This window comes from Mauremys reevesii, linkage group 1 (genome assembly GCF_016161935.1).
Source record: "Mauremys reevesii isolate NIE-2019 linkage group 1, ASM1616193v1, whole genome shotgun sequence".
NCBI lineage: Eukaryota > Metazoa > Chordata > Testudines > Geoemydidae > Mauremys > Mauremys reevesii.
In genome coordinates, this window is record NC_052623.1 from 276,560,003 (window position 1) to 276,577,853 (window position 17,851).

The following is a 17,851-nucleotide window of genomic DNA, read 5'->3' on the forward strand; positions in this document are numbered from 1 at the left end:
CCCCCGTCTTCTCGCGCGTGCGCACTCCTGTCCGGTGCAAGGGGCGGGAGGGGCAGGGCGAGTCATTGACTTTCCTCGGACTCTTGGGGCCCTGGCACCAGCTCAGCCCGCTGCGTGCGGGGCGCTGATGGGGTGACGCTGCTGGCGCCAATGGCAGCGGGAAGGAAAGTGCCCTGGCTCTAGTCCACTTCTGTGTCTACACGGGCGACATTTTCCAGGTGGTTTTAAATCCATCGCGACGCGGGCTCTAACGGCCCATTTCTGCGGCCTGGGCAAGCTGTGACATCCGTGTAGTTGGGCCAGATGTAGAACCAGGCAGAAAATGCCCCGCCCCCGCCGATTAGCCAGACTGGTAAGGCCGGTGCCAGGTACCTCAGTAAATGTACCTGATTGTTAGCTCCAATGGCTGCCCCAGTCACCTCTTTGCAACTCCTCATCCTGAGTATGGAGAAAACGTAGGACCTTGCTACCTTGTATACCTCTGCACTGGACAGCCCCGGAGCTAGGAAATGTTGAGTTTATCATCGCTTCTGTGTTGTAACAATGTAATCATGCCCAGGGTGTTTACTAAGGCTGCCAGAAATAAGTTGCAAAGAAATTTCTCTATTACTTGAAGTAGCAAAGAATCCTGTGGCACCTTATAGACTAACAGACTTGAAGTGTGCAAGTGTTCTTGGGAACCCCCAAAGCTAGAGCCTGAAGAGCCTAATACTCGGAGCACCACAGTATTCATTGCCAAGGTTGTGATAAATCTATCACGGTGCCAGATAGCTACAGGCTGGTGTACTGTACTACATTCACAGCAATGACCTGTAATGGGGTCAGTTACAATATCTGTTATGCATTCCCCCTCCCTGTCTTCTTTTATTGTCTGTTTCTATTATCCTCTCATATTTCTTTCTGTCCAGTTTATATTACTTCACTGTCTGGCCCTGTTTACACTAAGGGAAAAGGGCAATGCAAAAAAAAAAAAAAAAAACCAAACAGACAAACCCATAAGCTGAAACAACTTCATTTTGTGTCTACAGCACCTTGTATCAACATACAACTGTCAGACATTTTACAAGAGTTAATTGTAAGCAGTTGGTTCAGTGCCAAAACCAGGAGCCTAATTCTTCACTGCTTTGCACCTCGTGTGGTCATTTGCACCTGTGAAAAATCAGTGTAAAATTAGAATTCTCCACTCGCATATACCAGTGGTAGTATTTTACATCCACTTTGTATTCACTTTTGCACAGATGTAAATGACTACCTCAGGAACCAGTAGTGGAGAATCAGATCCAATGTCTTTAGTTCATTTCAGGTCTGAAGCAATGCATTCTGCAACTACTTCTGCCCATTGTAAACGGGAAGCTGTAAGCATTGCAGCTGCACAATTTCAGATTGTCCTGATCTCCTTGCCCCATTGGATCTCCTTTTGGTAAGCCACGCTTATGTTGGAATAAGAGTATTCACATGAGAGGTTATACCAGTATAACTATATCTCTGTAACTTGGGGTACGTCTACACTACGGGACTATTCCGAATTTGCATAAACCGGTTTTGTAAAACAGATTTTATAAAATCGAGTGCGCGCGGCCACACTAAACACATTAAATCGGTGTTGTGCGTCCATGGTCCGAGGCTAGTGTCGATTTCTGGAGCGTTGCACTGTGGGTAGATATCCCGTAGCTATCCCATAGTTCCCGCAGCCTCCCCCGCCCCTTGGCATTTCCGGGTTGAGATCCCAGTGCCTGATGGGGCAAAAATCATTTTCGCGGGTGGTTCTGGGTACAGCCTCACCCCTCCCTCCCTCCCTCCCTGAAAGTGGCAGACAACCGTTTCGCGCCTTTTTTGCTTGGTGAACCGTGCAGACGCCATAGCACAGCAAGCATGGACCCTGCTCAGCTCCATACCGCAATCGTGGATGTTTTAAACACCTCGCGCACTCTCGTGCAGTATATGCTGAACCAGGACCTTCGAACCGAGGCGAGGAGGCGGCGGATACGGCAGCGCGGCGATGACAGTGATGAGGACGTAGACACAGAATTCTCTCAAACGCGGCCCCGGCGCTTTGGAGATCCTGATGGTAATGGGGCAGATTCTATCCATTGAACGCCGATTTTGGGCCGGGAAACAAGCACTGACTGGTGGGACCGCATTGTGTTGCAGGTGTGGGACGATTCCCAGTGGCTGCGAAACTTTCGCATGCGTGGGCACTTTCATGGAACTTTGTGACTTGCTTGCCCCTGCCCTGAAACGCCATAATACCAAGATGAGAGCAGCCCTCACAGTAGAGAAGCGAGTGGCGATAGCCCTGTGGAAGCTTGCAACGCCAGACAGCTACCGGTCAGTCGGGAATCAATTTGGAGTTGGAAAATCTACTGTGGGGGCTGCTGTGATGCAAGTAGCCAAAGCAATCACTAAGCTGCTGCTACGAAAGGTTGTGACTCTGGGAAACGTGCAGGCCATAGTGGATGGCTTTGCTGCAATGGGATTCCCTAACTGTGGGGGGGGCGATAGATGGAACCCATATCCCTATCTTGGCACCGCAGCACCAGGGCACCCAGTACGTAAACCGGAAGGGGTACTTTTCAATGGTGCTGCAAGCACTGGTGGATCACAAGGGACGTTTCACAAACATCCACGTGGGATGGCCAGGGAGGCATAATGACGCTCGCGTATTCAGAAGCACTACTCTGTTTAAACGGCTGCAGCAAGGGATTTACTTCCCAGACCAGAAAATAACAGTTGGGGATGTTGAAATGCCTGTCGTTATCCTGGGGGACCCAGCCTACCCCTTGATGCCATGGCTCATGAAGCCATACACAGGCAGCCTGGACAGTGGTCAGGATCTGTTCAATTACAGGCTGAGCAAGTGCAGAATGGTGGTGGAATGTGCATTTGGCCGTTTAAAGGCACGCTGGCGCACATTACTGACTCGCTCAGACCTCAGCCAAACCAATGTCCCCTATGTTATTGCTGCTTGCTGTATTCTCCACAATCTCTGTGAGAGTTAGGAGGAGTCCTTTATGGCGGGGTGGGAGGCTGAGGCAAATCACCTGGCCGCTGATTACGCAGCCAGACACCAGGGAGATTAGAAGAGCACACCAGGCAGTGCGCATCAGAGAAGCTTTGAAAACGAGCTTCATCAATGGCCAGGGTACAGTGTGACTGCTGTGTTTGTTGACGAACACCCAACCCCCTTGATTGACTCAGTCCCTGTAAGCAACTCCCCCTCCCCCTTCGAGTACAGCTTACTTATGCAAATAAAGTCACTCTCATTTACAAAGCATGAATTCTTTATTGATTCATTTTTAACTGAGGGAGAGAAGTAAGGGTGTGCTTTGGGAGGAGGAAAGGAGGGATGGAGAAGGCCATTTAAAAAAATTCAGAGTAACGACATCCTTCTGGTTGGGCTGTCCACGGGGTGGAGTGGGCGGGTGCAGGAGCCTCCCCACGCGTTCTTACACGTCTGGGTGAGGAGGCTAAGGAACATGGTGAGGGGGGAGGGTGGTTATACAGGGGCTGCAGCGGCACTCTGTGATCCTGCTGCCGTTCCTGAAGCTCCACAAGACGCCGGAGCATGTCAGTTTGATCACGCAGCAGCCCCAGAGTTGCATCCCGCCACCGCTGATCTTCCTGCCGCAACCGCTGATTTTCCTGCCGGTCTTCCTGCCGCCACCTCTCATCTCGGTTGTCCCTCCTGTCCTCACGTTCACTGGCCTCTTTCCTGTAATTTGAAACCATGTCCTTCCACTCATTCAGATGAGCTCTTTCATTGCGTGTAACTTCCATAATATCCGAGAACATCTCATCTCGCGTCTTCTTTTTCCTCCGCCTTATCTGTGCTAGCCTTTGGGATGGAGGAGGGATGGTTGAAAAATTTGCAGCTGCATGAGGGAGATAAATATTTAGAAAGATACATTTTACAGAACAATGGTTATACTGTTTCACAGTGAACATCACTATTCACCTAGCACATGTGATTTCCCTACAAGGTCGCATTTTCATCTTAATAGTGACTGCTTGCAGCTCTGGGGTTACAGATCTCACAGACACATCAGGTCCAGGCATCAGAATTCAGCTTGCATGCGGCCATGGTAAGCCACTGTCTCAGTGATTTCCCCCTCCCCCCCAACGCATGGCTAATACCACGCTAGCTCCTTGCTAATCAACAACCTTCCCCTCCCCACTGCTTGTCCGGTAGCTTGGGAAGATCGCCTCGCCGGTGACCAAACAGAAAAGATCATCGGCATTTCACTCCTCCCCTCCCCGCCGCTACGTGCAGGAAAGTGTTTTTTTTAAGCTGCTGCATTCCACGAACCCAGTAGAAAAATGGCCACCCCCCTTACTTAAATTCCTGATTTTTAACCAGGTTATCCTGAACGATATCACTTTGCTGAGGATAACAGAACAAGATAAAAAGCGGATGCTTCTTGAATGCCAGCAGTCACCGGGACCATACGCTGCTATGCTTTGCCACGCAATGATCCCTGATTACTTGCTACATGCATGGCATGGTAAAGTGTCCTACCATGGTGGGCGGAACAAGGATGCCTTGCCCAGAAACCTTCTGCAAAGGCTTCTGGAGTACCTACAGGAGCGCTTCATCGAGATGTCCCTGGAGGATTTCCTCTCAATCCTCGGACATGTTAACAAACTTTTCTAAGTAACTATACTGCCTGCGAATGCATCCCAAGTCCTCAGGGCAAATCAATCATTAAAAAAGGCTTGCTTAAAAAACACTGTTTGCTATTTGCAAAGGTACACTCACCAGAGCTCCCTTCCATGGCGTCATTCTCTGGAATAGTTGCTTGTGAGGGCTGGGAGCAGGGTAATTCCGTCAGAGTGATAAAAAGCTCCTGGCTGCTGGGGGTCACGGAGTGCTGTGTGCTCTCTGCTAGGTCTTCCTCTTCTTCTTCCTCTTCATCTTCCCCGTCTGCATAATCCTCAGACATGGCAGAGATTACAACCCCCACCTCGGAATCCACGGTCAGGGGTGGGGTACTTGTGGCGCAGCCCCCTAAAATTGCATGCAGCTCAGCATAGAAGCGGCATGTTTTTCGACCTGCCCTGGACCTTCCGTTTGCTTCTTTGGTTTTCTGGTAGGCTTGTCTGAGCTCCTTAACTTTCACTCTGCACTGCACGGAGACCCTGCTGTGGCCTTTATCCGTCATAGCCTTAGAAATTCTTTCAAATACTTTTTCATTTCGTCTTTTGGAACGCAGTTCTGTTAGCACTGAATCCTCTCCCCATATAGCGATCAGATCCAGTACCTCCCGAGCGGTCCATGCTGGGGCTCTTTTTCGATTCTCAGGAGACTGCATTGTTAACTGTGCTGATGAGCTGTGCGTGGTCACCTGTGATGATGAGCTCTCCACGCTGGGGAAGCAGGAAATGAATTTCAAAAGTTTGCGGGGCTTTTCCTGTCTACCTGGCCAGTGCATCCGAGTTGAGAATGCTGTCCAGAGCGGTCAGTGGTGCACTGTGGGATACCGCCCGGAGGCCAATACCGTCGATTGCGGCCACACTAACCCTATTCCGATATGTTAATACCGATATTAGTGCTACTCCTCTCGTCGGGCAGGAGTACAGAAACCGATTTAAAGAGCCATTAAAATCGATATAAGGTGCCTCCTAGTGTGGACGGTTGTGGCGTTAAATCGGTTTTACGCTCCTAAAACCGATTTAAACGCCTAGTGTAGACCAGGCTTTGGGTAACATTTCCCCATATATACAAGACCTTATTCCAATGTCCAGAACATATCCCATGGATAAGAAAGAACTGTTAAATATTAGAGGCCAACTGAGGTGATTAAGAAAAGGTCATACCAAAAATGTTTTTTTATCACAAGGAAGCACTTTCTAGATTGGCTCTGGCACAGAAATCACAGTTATTGTGATTACAGAAAAATAGCTCATGGGCTTTAAATGAGATACATTTCCAGCTTTATATGGACCAAATCTATGTAACCAATAATAAAATATATGCAAGTATCAGGAAAAATGGATGAGACCGAGCTATATTCCTTGACATATTGTACAGACTGAAAAATTCATAGTTAAAGCTGTCATAGAACACCAGCTTTGCAGCATAATTTAATGTTTGGTTCTATTAACAGAAGGTGGTTGTACATAAAGTAGGGAAAATATTCATTCATCTACTGTGAAGATGAATTGAGTAATGCAAGTTACTCAAACACTGAGAATTTTCTCCCATGTTTATTATTTTTTTGCCTCTACTGATAAATCTGTTTGGGATTTACTTTCTGTGTGTGTCGCCAATTTGCAGACCTCCTCATGCTTTATATATTTTATTAAAAACAAAAAGTAAATATTATAATAGTTATAGGTATCATCCTATTCAGCCTCAGCTAACCCTCACCTTCAAACTGGTTCACAATAGCAAGTACTGTAAGTACCAAACAGGAGCACAAGTACAGTTGTGTTTATTGTTATGTTTATTTTGCTAGGGGAATTCTCCATGGAGGGTAGAAACAAAGGGTAAGGGAAGGGAATAAAGATACACAAAAACAATTAAAAATTGTGGGCATTGAGTATCTGATCCTGACCCACTGAAATCAATAGGAGATATATCAGTGACTTCCATGGTTGCAAAATAGAGCTCTAAGAGAGAGTGAAAAATAACAGGTGGAGAAATGCATAAGAAAGAAAGGGCAGAGAAGGGTGAAACAAATTCAAGAGGAAAAAGATGAGAGACTGCAAAGAGCAACTGTTCATGGTAACTACTGGTACTGATTTACTTTAACACACACATAATTTGTGTTGCCCACAAAAAAACTGGCCTTTTGTGTTCAAAATCCATCAGCCTGACACATCACTCTTTGGTGACACCCTTCTTGCTCTCTGTCAGGTACAAAACTATGCACAATGGTTGGTGAATCAGTTTTTTCAGTCCTTTTTCTGCATTACAGATTTTATTGTTTTGGAAGCAACATATTATGGCACAGTTTAGTTTTGCCGATATGGACACACCAAACATTTTTTTAACTTATGAAACAACATAACAATCCTCTAAAGACTTGGGCAATAGCCTGGATCTGCAACATCTTTTTAACAGATTGTCCTACCACTCACCCAACCCCACCTCACCCCTAGTAGAAACTCTGTTATAAACACTGGCCAGAAATGGTAACAGTTGCAGTACACAGACAAGTGTCATAGGAGGATGAGAGATAATTGCTAACCTTTCTTCTGAAAACTTCCAGCTGGTTTGATTTTAAATTAAATTTAATGTTAATTGCCTTAGAATCACAGTGTTGTTGTTTTCTGTATTTCTTTTGACTGGTGTAAATTTGTAGCTGTTACATTATCTGGAAATACTATTTTGCAGAGGTATGCTACAACATGAGCCTTTTACTTCAGTTAAAACCTTGCAGGTTTCTCCTGGGGAGTGGGCAGAAGGTAGGAGCATGTGTTTGTATTATTTATGCATACCCCATACATTTCTTTGGTTTTAGGAGCAGATAGCTTTTCCTTCCATTATCAGGAGAGGGTATTGAGTTTTGGGGTATTTGAGCTGACCATTTGACTGCTTTAAGTGTGGATTTGGAAAGGTTGGTCAGTGAATTTGAAACATTTCTGTCTGTATCTGCATTGTATATTACAAAGGCATTCTATCAAAATGTAGATACAGGAAAGGAGGATACAGGAACAGCTATAATGCAAGATTTAAAATAAGATTCTTCTTTCTATTTGCTGTTCTTTGCTAAAATTCATATTCTGATGTTACCTTTCACTCTTCCTCCTCCTCCTTAAACAAGTTGATTTTCAGAAGACACCCCTCTCAGAGGATTTCTTGGTTGTTGACCAAAATAACTAAAATCATATGTACTAAAATTTGATTGTCTTCAGAGATGGCTTTTGTAGACCTTAAAACTCCAGTATTGTATCTTATATCCCCATCCCAAGTTGAAATGTAAAGGGAAAATATCACCTATCATGTTGGGGGGGGGGGTAGGAGGAGAGTGAGAGAGCAAGAGAATGTTTCTAGCCCTTGCAATGATAACCTTGAAAATGTTAAACAATACAAGCCTGGGTCACTGATTTCCCTTGAGAAGGTTATTCACAGTCTCCTCACAGTGACTCAGGGCTGTCCTTTGGGAACTGGAAAAAACATAGTAATATGTCCCTTGGTTTTTAGGAAGACCTCATCTTAGTTCACAGCTGCAGGAGGCAGTGCCACCCAGACTACTAAGGTGGTGGTAGTGCTGCCACAAACACCCTACCAATCGAGGCATCTCCTCTGCTGAGCAGCCATATGACCTCCAGCCACAAATAGGGGCCTTTCTATAGGATGAGAGGCAGCATGGTCTAACGGAATAAAAACACGATTGGGAACAAGGAACTAATCCCAGTTCTAACACAAATCCCCACTATAGCCTTTGTGAAATCACGTAGATCAAACTTCTCAAGCAAGGAGGCCTAAAGTTAGAAGCCTGAATTCAGATATGCTGAGCACCCATAGTTCCTATAAGTAGGTCTGATCACACTGGCCAAAATTCCTGTACAATTAGGGACAGGTGACAAAAATGTTCTTTTTAATCCATTCTCCTGACCTCGACAGAACTATGATGCTAAGACCCCATATCAGCTTCACACTGATGCATTGCAGAGGCTGCCTTGAGCCCTAGCATTCAGAGAGATGAGAGGGATATGGCTGGTGGAAATTCTAGCCATTCCTTGGTATGGAGTGGTTCACACATCAGCCATGCAAGCTGCTGCAGTCCTGAGGGTGTAGTAACAGCAATGGCACACCTCTTTTGCCAATCTGCAGCAAGATCCCTTCATCTCACTGGCCCCCAAGGAACTTCCCAGTGTGCAGCCTGATTACCTCAGAGGTGCCTTAACTTCAGGGCAAATTCAGACTGCATTGCCGGAGCAAGATGACGTGTAGGTGAACAGCCAGCCAGAAAATGTGGTAGTGTCAAGCCTATCTTGAGTGAACCAGATTGGGCAGGCTCCAGTGTGCTCCAAGTAAGGCAAGGTCAGCTAAAATAGAGCTGCATTCTGTGCATAGTTCAGTTCGTGGCACGGGGAGAGCGTGACATGCAATTCAGATTGTGAGGTTTAAAATACAGCAGGCTGTTTTGGTTTGCAGTACATGGTAAAGAAAACTTTGAAATGAACTCTTCTATCCTGTAATGAGTTCTTGCATGTCCTGGTGTAGTCACGTGTATCCCAGGAACTCTAGGAAACATAGTTTTATCCAACAGGGAAATGCTGATGTTCTCACTCACAAAACAGTGGAATGGTTTAGTAACTGCTAACTGTAATGAGTATTAGGGCTGTGATTCTATAAGTTACAGATAAAACAAACAAACCAAACCAGATCCACTTCATTTATTTGGGGAAGTTTACCTGTTAAACAGATTATTTTTGTCCATGATCACTCAGATTTAGTGTCTGATTTGATTAAAAATATGGTGTGTTCTAGAAAGTTGTAATTTGAGCTTTATAAAAAATCCATACTATTCTTTGCTTTCTTATACACAGAGCAAAGGTAGTGATTTATGTGATGAGGACATGAAAACATATTGACTTGTGATATCAAAAGCAGGTTCACAGTGAGAGCAGCTATATTAAATCAAAATTTTATTTTTATCCATTCAGATATGTAATGAGCAGGACCGATATCATTTAATGTTTTGTACATATAGATTTCCATAAACTTATCTTCTGATTAGTAGAGGTCATATTTCAACTGCAAAGGACATTCAAATTACTTTTAATGTATTTACATTGAATACTATGTATTACAATATGCAATTTGATGGATCTAGGACTAGGAAAAAATGGACATCGGTATTTACAATATATAATTGGTTTAATTTAATACTATTCTTTATCATAGATGTCTGTAGGAAAGAGGAATTCTTGCAGAGTTTGCAGCTTAGTCGCTCTTACATGGTGGGCTTTGCCAAACACGTGAGTTTGCAAACTTCCTCCTTTTAAAATTTGTTTTTCTTCCAAAGGAACATGATTTTCGTTAGAGCTCTGTGCAATGCATTCAAATCTATCTGCCCTAAGTAGCCCACCCCTTACCTGTTGTATAAATACTTTTTAGATGTTCTCTCCCCTATTCCTAATTTTCTCACCCCATGAGTTTCTCTCTATTTGTTTTTCCTACTCTGCTCCCTTCTTTCTTCATCTTCCTCCCTAATTTTATACTGCATTTTCCACCATGAAAAAAAAAAGGAGTCTTGCCTAGCTTGCATATAAAGTCAAGACGGTTATACCTTAAGTCAAGCTTTTGGACCACAATGTTAGAGAGTTTAAAGTTAGGCAAATGAGTTTGACCATTCCTAGTAATTTGAAAAATAAAGTTTGTTAGATGTTTATATGAAGCATATGGGTATTCTATTGTGCCACTTTTATGGCCATTTCAAAGTCAGTTAGACTTAGACAAGTCCTAAGTTATACTTTTTACTATGTTTATGCATCTGTGAAGACTTGCTGTTCCACAGGCAAAAAGCAACCCTAGCTTTCTTCCTACAGATAAAATAGAGTTCTAGCAGAAAGGAGAAATATATTTACTGGACTGATCAATCATTTTGCTTATTAAGGAATAGCGTAACAGGGCTTGTTTGTGATTGTTTTAAGTCATGTCATTAAATCAGGATGGTAACCAATATTGACTAATAGTGGACTCACATTATGGAATTGAAGTTTCACCAATGTAGGTGTTGTCCAACCTCCCATGGAGAATTAAAACCAGAACAAATTGCCAAACACGAGTTTTGACCTGCCCTGAAAATTGCTGATTATACTTAGGTTTTTGGCCTACCTCGTGTGCAATGTTTTGAGCAATCACATGGCTTTTATCTACAGGATTTTTGTTGTTTGTAAAAATCTGCTCTCAGTTTTACAAGGTATTTTCTCCCTGAAATGACCTCTGAGGGAAGACTGAAAAAAATTGGATTTGTTTAGTCCAGAAAAGAGAAGACTGAGAGGGGACATGATAAGTCTTCAAGTACATAAAAGGTTGTTACAAGGTGGAGGGAGAATTGTTCTTCTTAACTTCTGAGGATAGGACAAGAAGCAATAGGTTTAAATTGTAGCAAGGGAGGTTTAGATTGCACATCAGGAAAAACTTCCTGTCAGGGTGGTTAAGCACTGGAATATATTGCCTAGTGAGGTTGTGGAATCTCCATCATTGGAGATTTTTAAGAGCAGGTTAGACAAATACCTGTCAGTGATGGTCTAAGATTATACTTAGTCCTGCCATTACTGCAGGGGACTGGACTCTTGAGGTCCCTTCCAGTCCAGATTCCCCCATCATACATGCTGAAGACTAAATGAAAGAACCTCTCGTGGGCAACTCCCCATCTTGGGCAGTCACTTTATTCTATGCGTGACATTTTCATGTCAGTTTTATTTGACTACCTCTGTTTGCCAGAAGCTGGGAATGTGCAACAGGGGATTGATCACTTGATTGCCTGTTCTGTTCATTCTCTCTGGGGCACCTGGCACTGGCCACTGTTGGACGTAGGATACTGGGCTAGATGGACTTTTGATCTGACCCACTATTATGTAATGAATTTTTCTGCTCTGAGTGTTTCTTCACAGGAGGTTTCTTTATCGACGAGGCAATCTAGTATAAGCTAATTGTCAGAAATTTACATTTTAGTACCCTAAAAAATGTTGTGGTACATTACCCAGTAGATCAAACAGATCAAGGCAGGAAATTAACTAGGGTGTCCTGTAGGACAATGCAGCATACTAACAAGTAGCCTAAGGAACTAATCTCCCACCCCGCAGTTGACAAATACCTTCAAGGCTTCAGGACCAGAATGGGATTTGATTGGAGACCTCTTGGAATAGAGTCCTGACCACTAGGCAATCTCCACACCCCTAAAGTTATTAGTCACCCTATATCAAATGTAGCAGTCCACAAAGTAGTTAGGCTTCACTACAAGTCTGAATATAACTTTTCAGGCTGGGAGCTGTGGGATCTAGACCAATCATTAGTGACCAACACTGTCATGCATGAATGAATGCCACACCTTGAAGTGGTGGACTCCCAAGAAAGATGCCCCCTTCCTTTCATATATATTTTTGCAATATATTTAGGAGTCTAGTCAATTAGCTGCTTTGGAAAATTTTACCCTAAGCCACTTTTGAAAATGGCACTTGGGCACCTAATACCTCTTGAGAAGCCTAAATCACTTAGCTGCTTCTGAAAATGTTACTGGCATGAAGACTTTCCCTAAAAGCTTGTAATTTAGGAAGTTTGAGGGCTAGATCTCCCCCCCCCCCCCCAAACTTAGGCACCTGCCACTTTAGGTGACACGAAGATCCTCACAACACCCTCTCAGCTACTAACTCTGTAGGCAGCTAGAGTTCTATGGCACTTCAGTTTCTGCCAGTGAGCATGCACACAGCCGCTTCAGTGTAGGTGCCCATCTCACACATACATCCCAGCAGAATCCTCAAATTCAGTGTTTCCCCTGCCTAGGTAGTAGGCAAGCATGCCCATTCCCATACAAAACAGTCAGAGGTTGTGCTTCCCTTATAGCTTAGTGGTTAGAACATGCATGCTGGTGGGACACCATATTCAATTGGCCCACTGTCTGATATGGATAAAGGATTTGAATTTGGGTCTCCTCCCTTCCCCCTCAGGAAAGTGCCCTAATCACTAGGCTATAGGGTATCATGGAGTAGACCTCATTCTTTCCTGTTTCACAGTGTATAAAATAATTAGAGCACAGAGATTGGAACCCGAGTCTTCCACATCACTCAAACCACTGGCTAGATGTTTCTCTTAAAAAAAAATAAAAAGTTTGTTGGTTTAGTGTACAGGTACTGGGCAGTGTTGGTGGCCTGTACTATACAGGCCAGATTACATGTTTCAGTGGCCTTAACTCTATGACTAAGGCATTCCAAGATGTAGTAAGTGCTTAACTTCCTCAGGGATGGGGTCCAAGCCCTTTCCTACTGGCTACCTTAGGTGACATCCCAATCAGTGTTCTGGCTTTTAAGAATATCATTCTTAGGTACCTAAATCTCTCCCTGCATTGGGCAAGGTGGTCTGTGTATTCTACTGGGGAGCAAGGCTCCTATAAGTTAGGCATTGCGACTCAACATTGCAGCACTTTAGTCCCTTTATGGATCTAGCCAATAGCCCACTCCTGAATGTTGGAGAAATAAGATGAAGTTGACCAGTACAAGTGTTACTCCTTTGATAGCTGATCTTTACTGGCTTATTTTTCCCATAAGTGCTCAAGGACCCTAACTTCCACTGCAATCCTTTGAAAGCACACATGGTCAGCACCTTTAGAAAGGTTACATGCTAAAGTTATCAGATAAAGGGTGACTCCTCTCGTAGATGAAAGTGAGTATACTTAATTATTTGCCTTCTATAAATACTGAATACTTGAAAGGATTCATTCATAATGCCATAAATGAGTGCCATTAATCCAATATAATGTACAGTTATGCTGTTTCTGCTGTAGCTTTAGGTGGTGTATATAAATCTCTAAAGCAAGCACAGCGGAATGAAACAAATGACATTTACTGAAAGTACAATTCAGTTTTAACAAATTAACAGTTTGGAGACAGGTCAATACACAGTATTTTTTTGTAAAGCTATACCAATAGGTTTTCTGTGCCACAGCAAATGAAGTTAGTTAAACCTCTTGGTTCAGTAAAAGCAAAAAAATGGAGCAAAGCCCATCTTGGTACATATAGGTAGAAGAAAAATAGGCTCAGTTAAGAATTACTGTAAACAAGACATTTCCCCAAAATAAAGAGGGAACTGGAATCTCTGTTAATGATTATCACACAGTGAAATTTTATTTTGGGAATGTTTAAAAATTTTACGTCAGTGGCAGAGAGCTTTAGAATGTTATATATTTCTACACATTTTAGATTAGAAGCAAAAGCAAAGCTCTTCATATAGAATATGTTCTAGCAATACCACAAGACAGCACATTAAAAGTAACTGATTTCAGTTCTTATGAAAATAAGCACTGAAGTACACATTACATCTTTATTTTTCCCACAGTTTGACACCAAAAAAATTAATGTTTTCTCTTACAATTTTCTAGAGGATGAACACAAGTTTTACTATTTGATTAAAAACAGAAATTAAAAGAATTAAAGCATTTATTTTAGACAAAACTATTGCTTTGCTACCAAAGATAAGTAAAAGTTGCCTCAAGTACATAGCAAGTAAGAGTTTCCATAAGAGCAACTATGAACTAAATATTACATTGTATCTCGTTACAGTAAAAAAATCCGACTATATTAATTTATATCCTAAGCTTTTTTTTTTTAAAAAGTACCACTTTTATAAGGTTACAATTGTAATTTTGTATAGAATATGTAATATGTTGCAGACTTAAGTGCACCAATTTTATACATTCACTTTATATTCTATTTGTATTTCAGACTTCACTGGTTGTGGAAAAATCAGTTACCTGTAACTAGGTTATGGAATTTAGAATGTTTAGACACATTTCCACTGAAGAAAAGAAAAATCAACTGAATCCAAGATGAGTAATTTTAACCTAAATTAAAAGTCAAAGCATAACAATGCCCTTTTCACATCAAACATGAAACTTCATGATATAGGGAGTATCCAAGATGAGTATAGAAGCAACACATTTTTATGTGAACATCTGCAAGGAGTATCATTCTTAAGCTGTGGGAAAGACTTGAAAAATTTTGTTTGAAGAACCTAGCCCTGCAATAATTTTTTCTGCAGTCTGAATCATTCTGGTGAAAGATTTAAGATGTAGCACAGCGCTTTAGACTTTGAGTCCTTCAACCAAAAAAAACTGATTCACAGAATATTTTGGTAGCAAAATTATATTTGATGCAAATTTTATTTTCACACATTACTAATAAATAAGTTCCTCTATAAAGAGAGATCTGTTGCCAATTAGATCTGTAATTATTATGTTCCTACAACAGTATTGAGCACTAAAATTAAGAGCTACAATTAAAAAACAGATGTTATTCTTAAGTGGAGTTAGTAATGTTACTTAGACCTTACAGAAATGAATACAGCAGGGTTACAGTTATTTACTAAAAAGTTACAGTATTACAGAAGAGTTTCTTGCCAGACTTTCCCTACAAGCCACAATATATCAAATTCAGCTGAACAGTTACAATAAAATGCATTCAAGAACACATTTCCCTTTGTCAGGTTAATAATATCTCCTCCCTCCTCACCCCCACGTTGTGTAGTAGAGAAAAAAAAAGTACAACCTCTTTTCTGTACGTAGTCAAAGCATTTAAACACAGCTTCACATTTTACTACATTTTTGCCCTTCTCAGCTTCCAAGTTTGCAAAAACAAATATACAGTTTCTCAAAAATGAATTTAAAGATGTCCACATTAAAAAAAATAAAGACTACAAAAAGTCCCAGAGATCTAAAAAAATGTTACTCATATGGCACAAAGTTATCTCCTACTAGTCCAGAAAAAGTTACTGATGTCCATTTATACTGGCTTGTTTATTTATGCTTCATTATTCAATTTGTCAAGTTGCAATCACAGTTGTAAGCAGTCCTTGTGACAACAGCAGGGAAGAAGAGTTTTTTTTCCTACAATTAAAAAAAACTGAGACCAAGTTGAGTGTGCCATAGGAGATGATCAATCAGTTGGGATGTCTGTCTCAGAGACACCAAGATATTTAGAAAAAGGATTTCCTTGGTTGGTTTCCATAGATTGATAAACCACAAACAAGAACACTGACACAACAACAAAAAGCAGAATCTTTATCCACATGGGAATGGAGCGTTTTTTTGTTATTGGTTTCTCTGGTTTGTCATCTGCTGAGGGAACATATTTTGAAACATATTTAGATGAAAAGCTTTCCTCCATTCTGAAGTCACTGAGCTCTATAGGTCGGCCAGCAGCTCCTTTGATTGGTCTGCGGCAGCTAGCACTGTTAATTAAAAAGAATAAATTAGTCACATGTTTAAGTGAGCAATCTAAAGTATATAAAAGTTTTAGTTTAAATGGATTAAGGATCTGTTAAGGATCAGAATACATATCAGATACTTGGTTTTAAGACGTTAAGGACAGATTTCACTACTGCCCCTGAGTATGCTTTCAAGCATACAGTTCATATTTTACTTTCTCTTTCCCATCACTGGTGAAGAGTGTCTTTCAACCCCATATGCAGAAAGATTGATAGGATATACAAATAAGCCAGACTTAGGTATCAAGCAGGGCTGTCAAAGAATGAAAAAAAAAATTGTGATTAACTGCTGTTTTAATGTTATGGTGAAACAATAGAATATTAAATATTTTTTGATGTTTTCTACATTTTCAAATATATTGAATTCAATTACACTGAATGCTTGTCAAGGTGGACTGGATGAGGCTCCAGGGGCTGGCAAAAAGATTTTAGTGATTAGTGTCCTCTCTACTTAAGGGGCAAAGAACTTTGGTAGAGATCTTAGCTCTCATCACTGTCCTCCCTCAGGGAAGGAAGAGTAAAGAGGTGGAGTTAATCAAACCAGCAGTGCAAAGAACAAGAAAAGCTGCTTTGGGCAGGACTAGTTTCCTTGCCCTACAATGGTACCACAGCAAGCAGACAATTCCATACTGATAAAGAGGAAGTCCCTGATTTTAGGGACATGGGGGCAGATATAATTTCCTAACTATTAGAACGTATGTGCTTCTAAGGCATGCAGTGTTTAAAAATAACTGCCCCATAAGTCCAGTTGTCTCTGTTGGGACATTTTAAATTCCGATAACAATGTCAATGCTTTCTGCACACCAGCAGTGAATACTCAACACTTCATCTCAATGAACTACAGTAAAAGCTGTGTTATCTAGCACTTCACCAACCATAAAGTTCTAGAAATGGGCACGTCAGATATCTCCATTAAAAGTCCAGTTGTTGCAAGGCCGGCAGGCTCCCTACCTGGCTCCTCACAAGCGGCAACATCTCCCTGCTGCTCCTAGGTGGAGGAATGGCCACAGGGGCTGTGTGTGCTGCCCTTGTCCTGCCCCATGCACTGGGGCTCTGCAGCTCCCATTGGCCAGGAACTGTGGGGGTAGTGTCTGTCGGCACAGGCAGTGTGCAGAGCTGCCTGGCCATGCCTCCACCTAGGAGCTGCAAGGACATGTCACCGCTTGCGGGGAGCCGCCTGAGATGAGTGCCACCAGATTTGGCACCCCAAACCCTCTCCTGTGCCCCCTCCTGCACCCAAACTCCCTCACCCATCTGAGCCCCCTCCCACACATAAGCTCCCTCCCTCCATTGATAAATATAACTCTTAGTTAACCAGAATTTTTGACTAACCGGGAACCACCCCCCATTCCCCCAACATGCCATAACAAAGCTTTTCCCTGTACAACCATTCTTTAAGGAAAAGATATGGGCACCAATGCAGGTAGCTCAATGAAAGTCTGTTACTCTGATCTCATTATCATCTTACACTTCCAGTCTGTGCAGTTGCCAGTGTTGTCTATTTATAAGAGCTACTGGGCACAGACCACCTTTGTTAGGTGTTTGTACCACAATAGGGCTCTGGCCTTTAGGTGTTACTGTTGAACAAGCTGAGATCAAAAACAAAAAGTGTTTGGATGCACAAGAATGAGAGAGAGTATATTAATAAGTGATGGGAATCAGGAAGCATACAAAGTCTTTGGTATGTTGAACCTCGAAAGAGACTATCTTATAAACTAAGGAACCTTAAATACGAGGCATATAATATAAGAATGCAAAATAATGAATGGTATGGAGAAGTCAAGTCAGACATTTCTTTTTACCTGCCTACATTATACAATAAGGAAAGGAGATTTAATGGAATTCAAAAGGCAACATGCTTTTAGAGTAAAATCCCTTTTAAATAAAAAACACACACACCACACCTACTGACTCAGG

The 17,851-nt window shown here is 42.2% G+C and overlaps 1 protein-coding gene and 1 long non-coding RNA gene across 17 annotated transcripts in view; one reads left to right on the top strand and one right to left on the bottom strand.

Annotated features, from left to right (window-relative positions):
* Positions 1–24: 24 nt before the first annotated feature.
* Positions 25–14,472, top strand: LOC120374871. The gene is made up of 3 exons (XR_005586303.1): positions 25–352; positions 9,857–9,930; positions 14,395–14,472. It is a non-coding gene; the product is annotated as an uncharacterized LOC120374871 (long non-coding RNA).
* TMPO (thymopoietin) overlaps positions 13,520–17,851 on the bottom strand; it is a 43,735-nt gene continuing 39,403 nt past the window's right edge. For all 16 annotated transcript variants that reach the window (XM_039495179.1, XM_039495145.1, XM_039495175.1 and 13 more), the window contains one exon: positions 13,520–15,898. In XM_039495179.1, the coding sequence (XP_039351113.1) occupies positions 15,604–15,898 (295 nt within the window). In that variant the 3' untranslated portion in view covers positions 13,520–15,603. The remainder of the gene's footprint in view (positions 15,899–17,851) is intronic.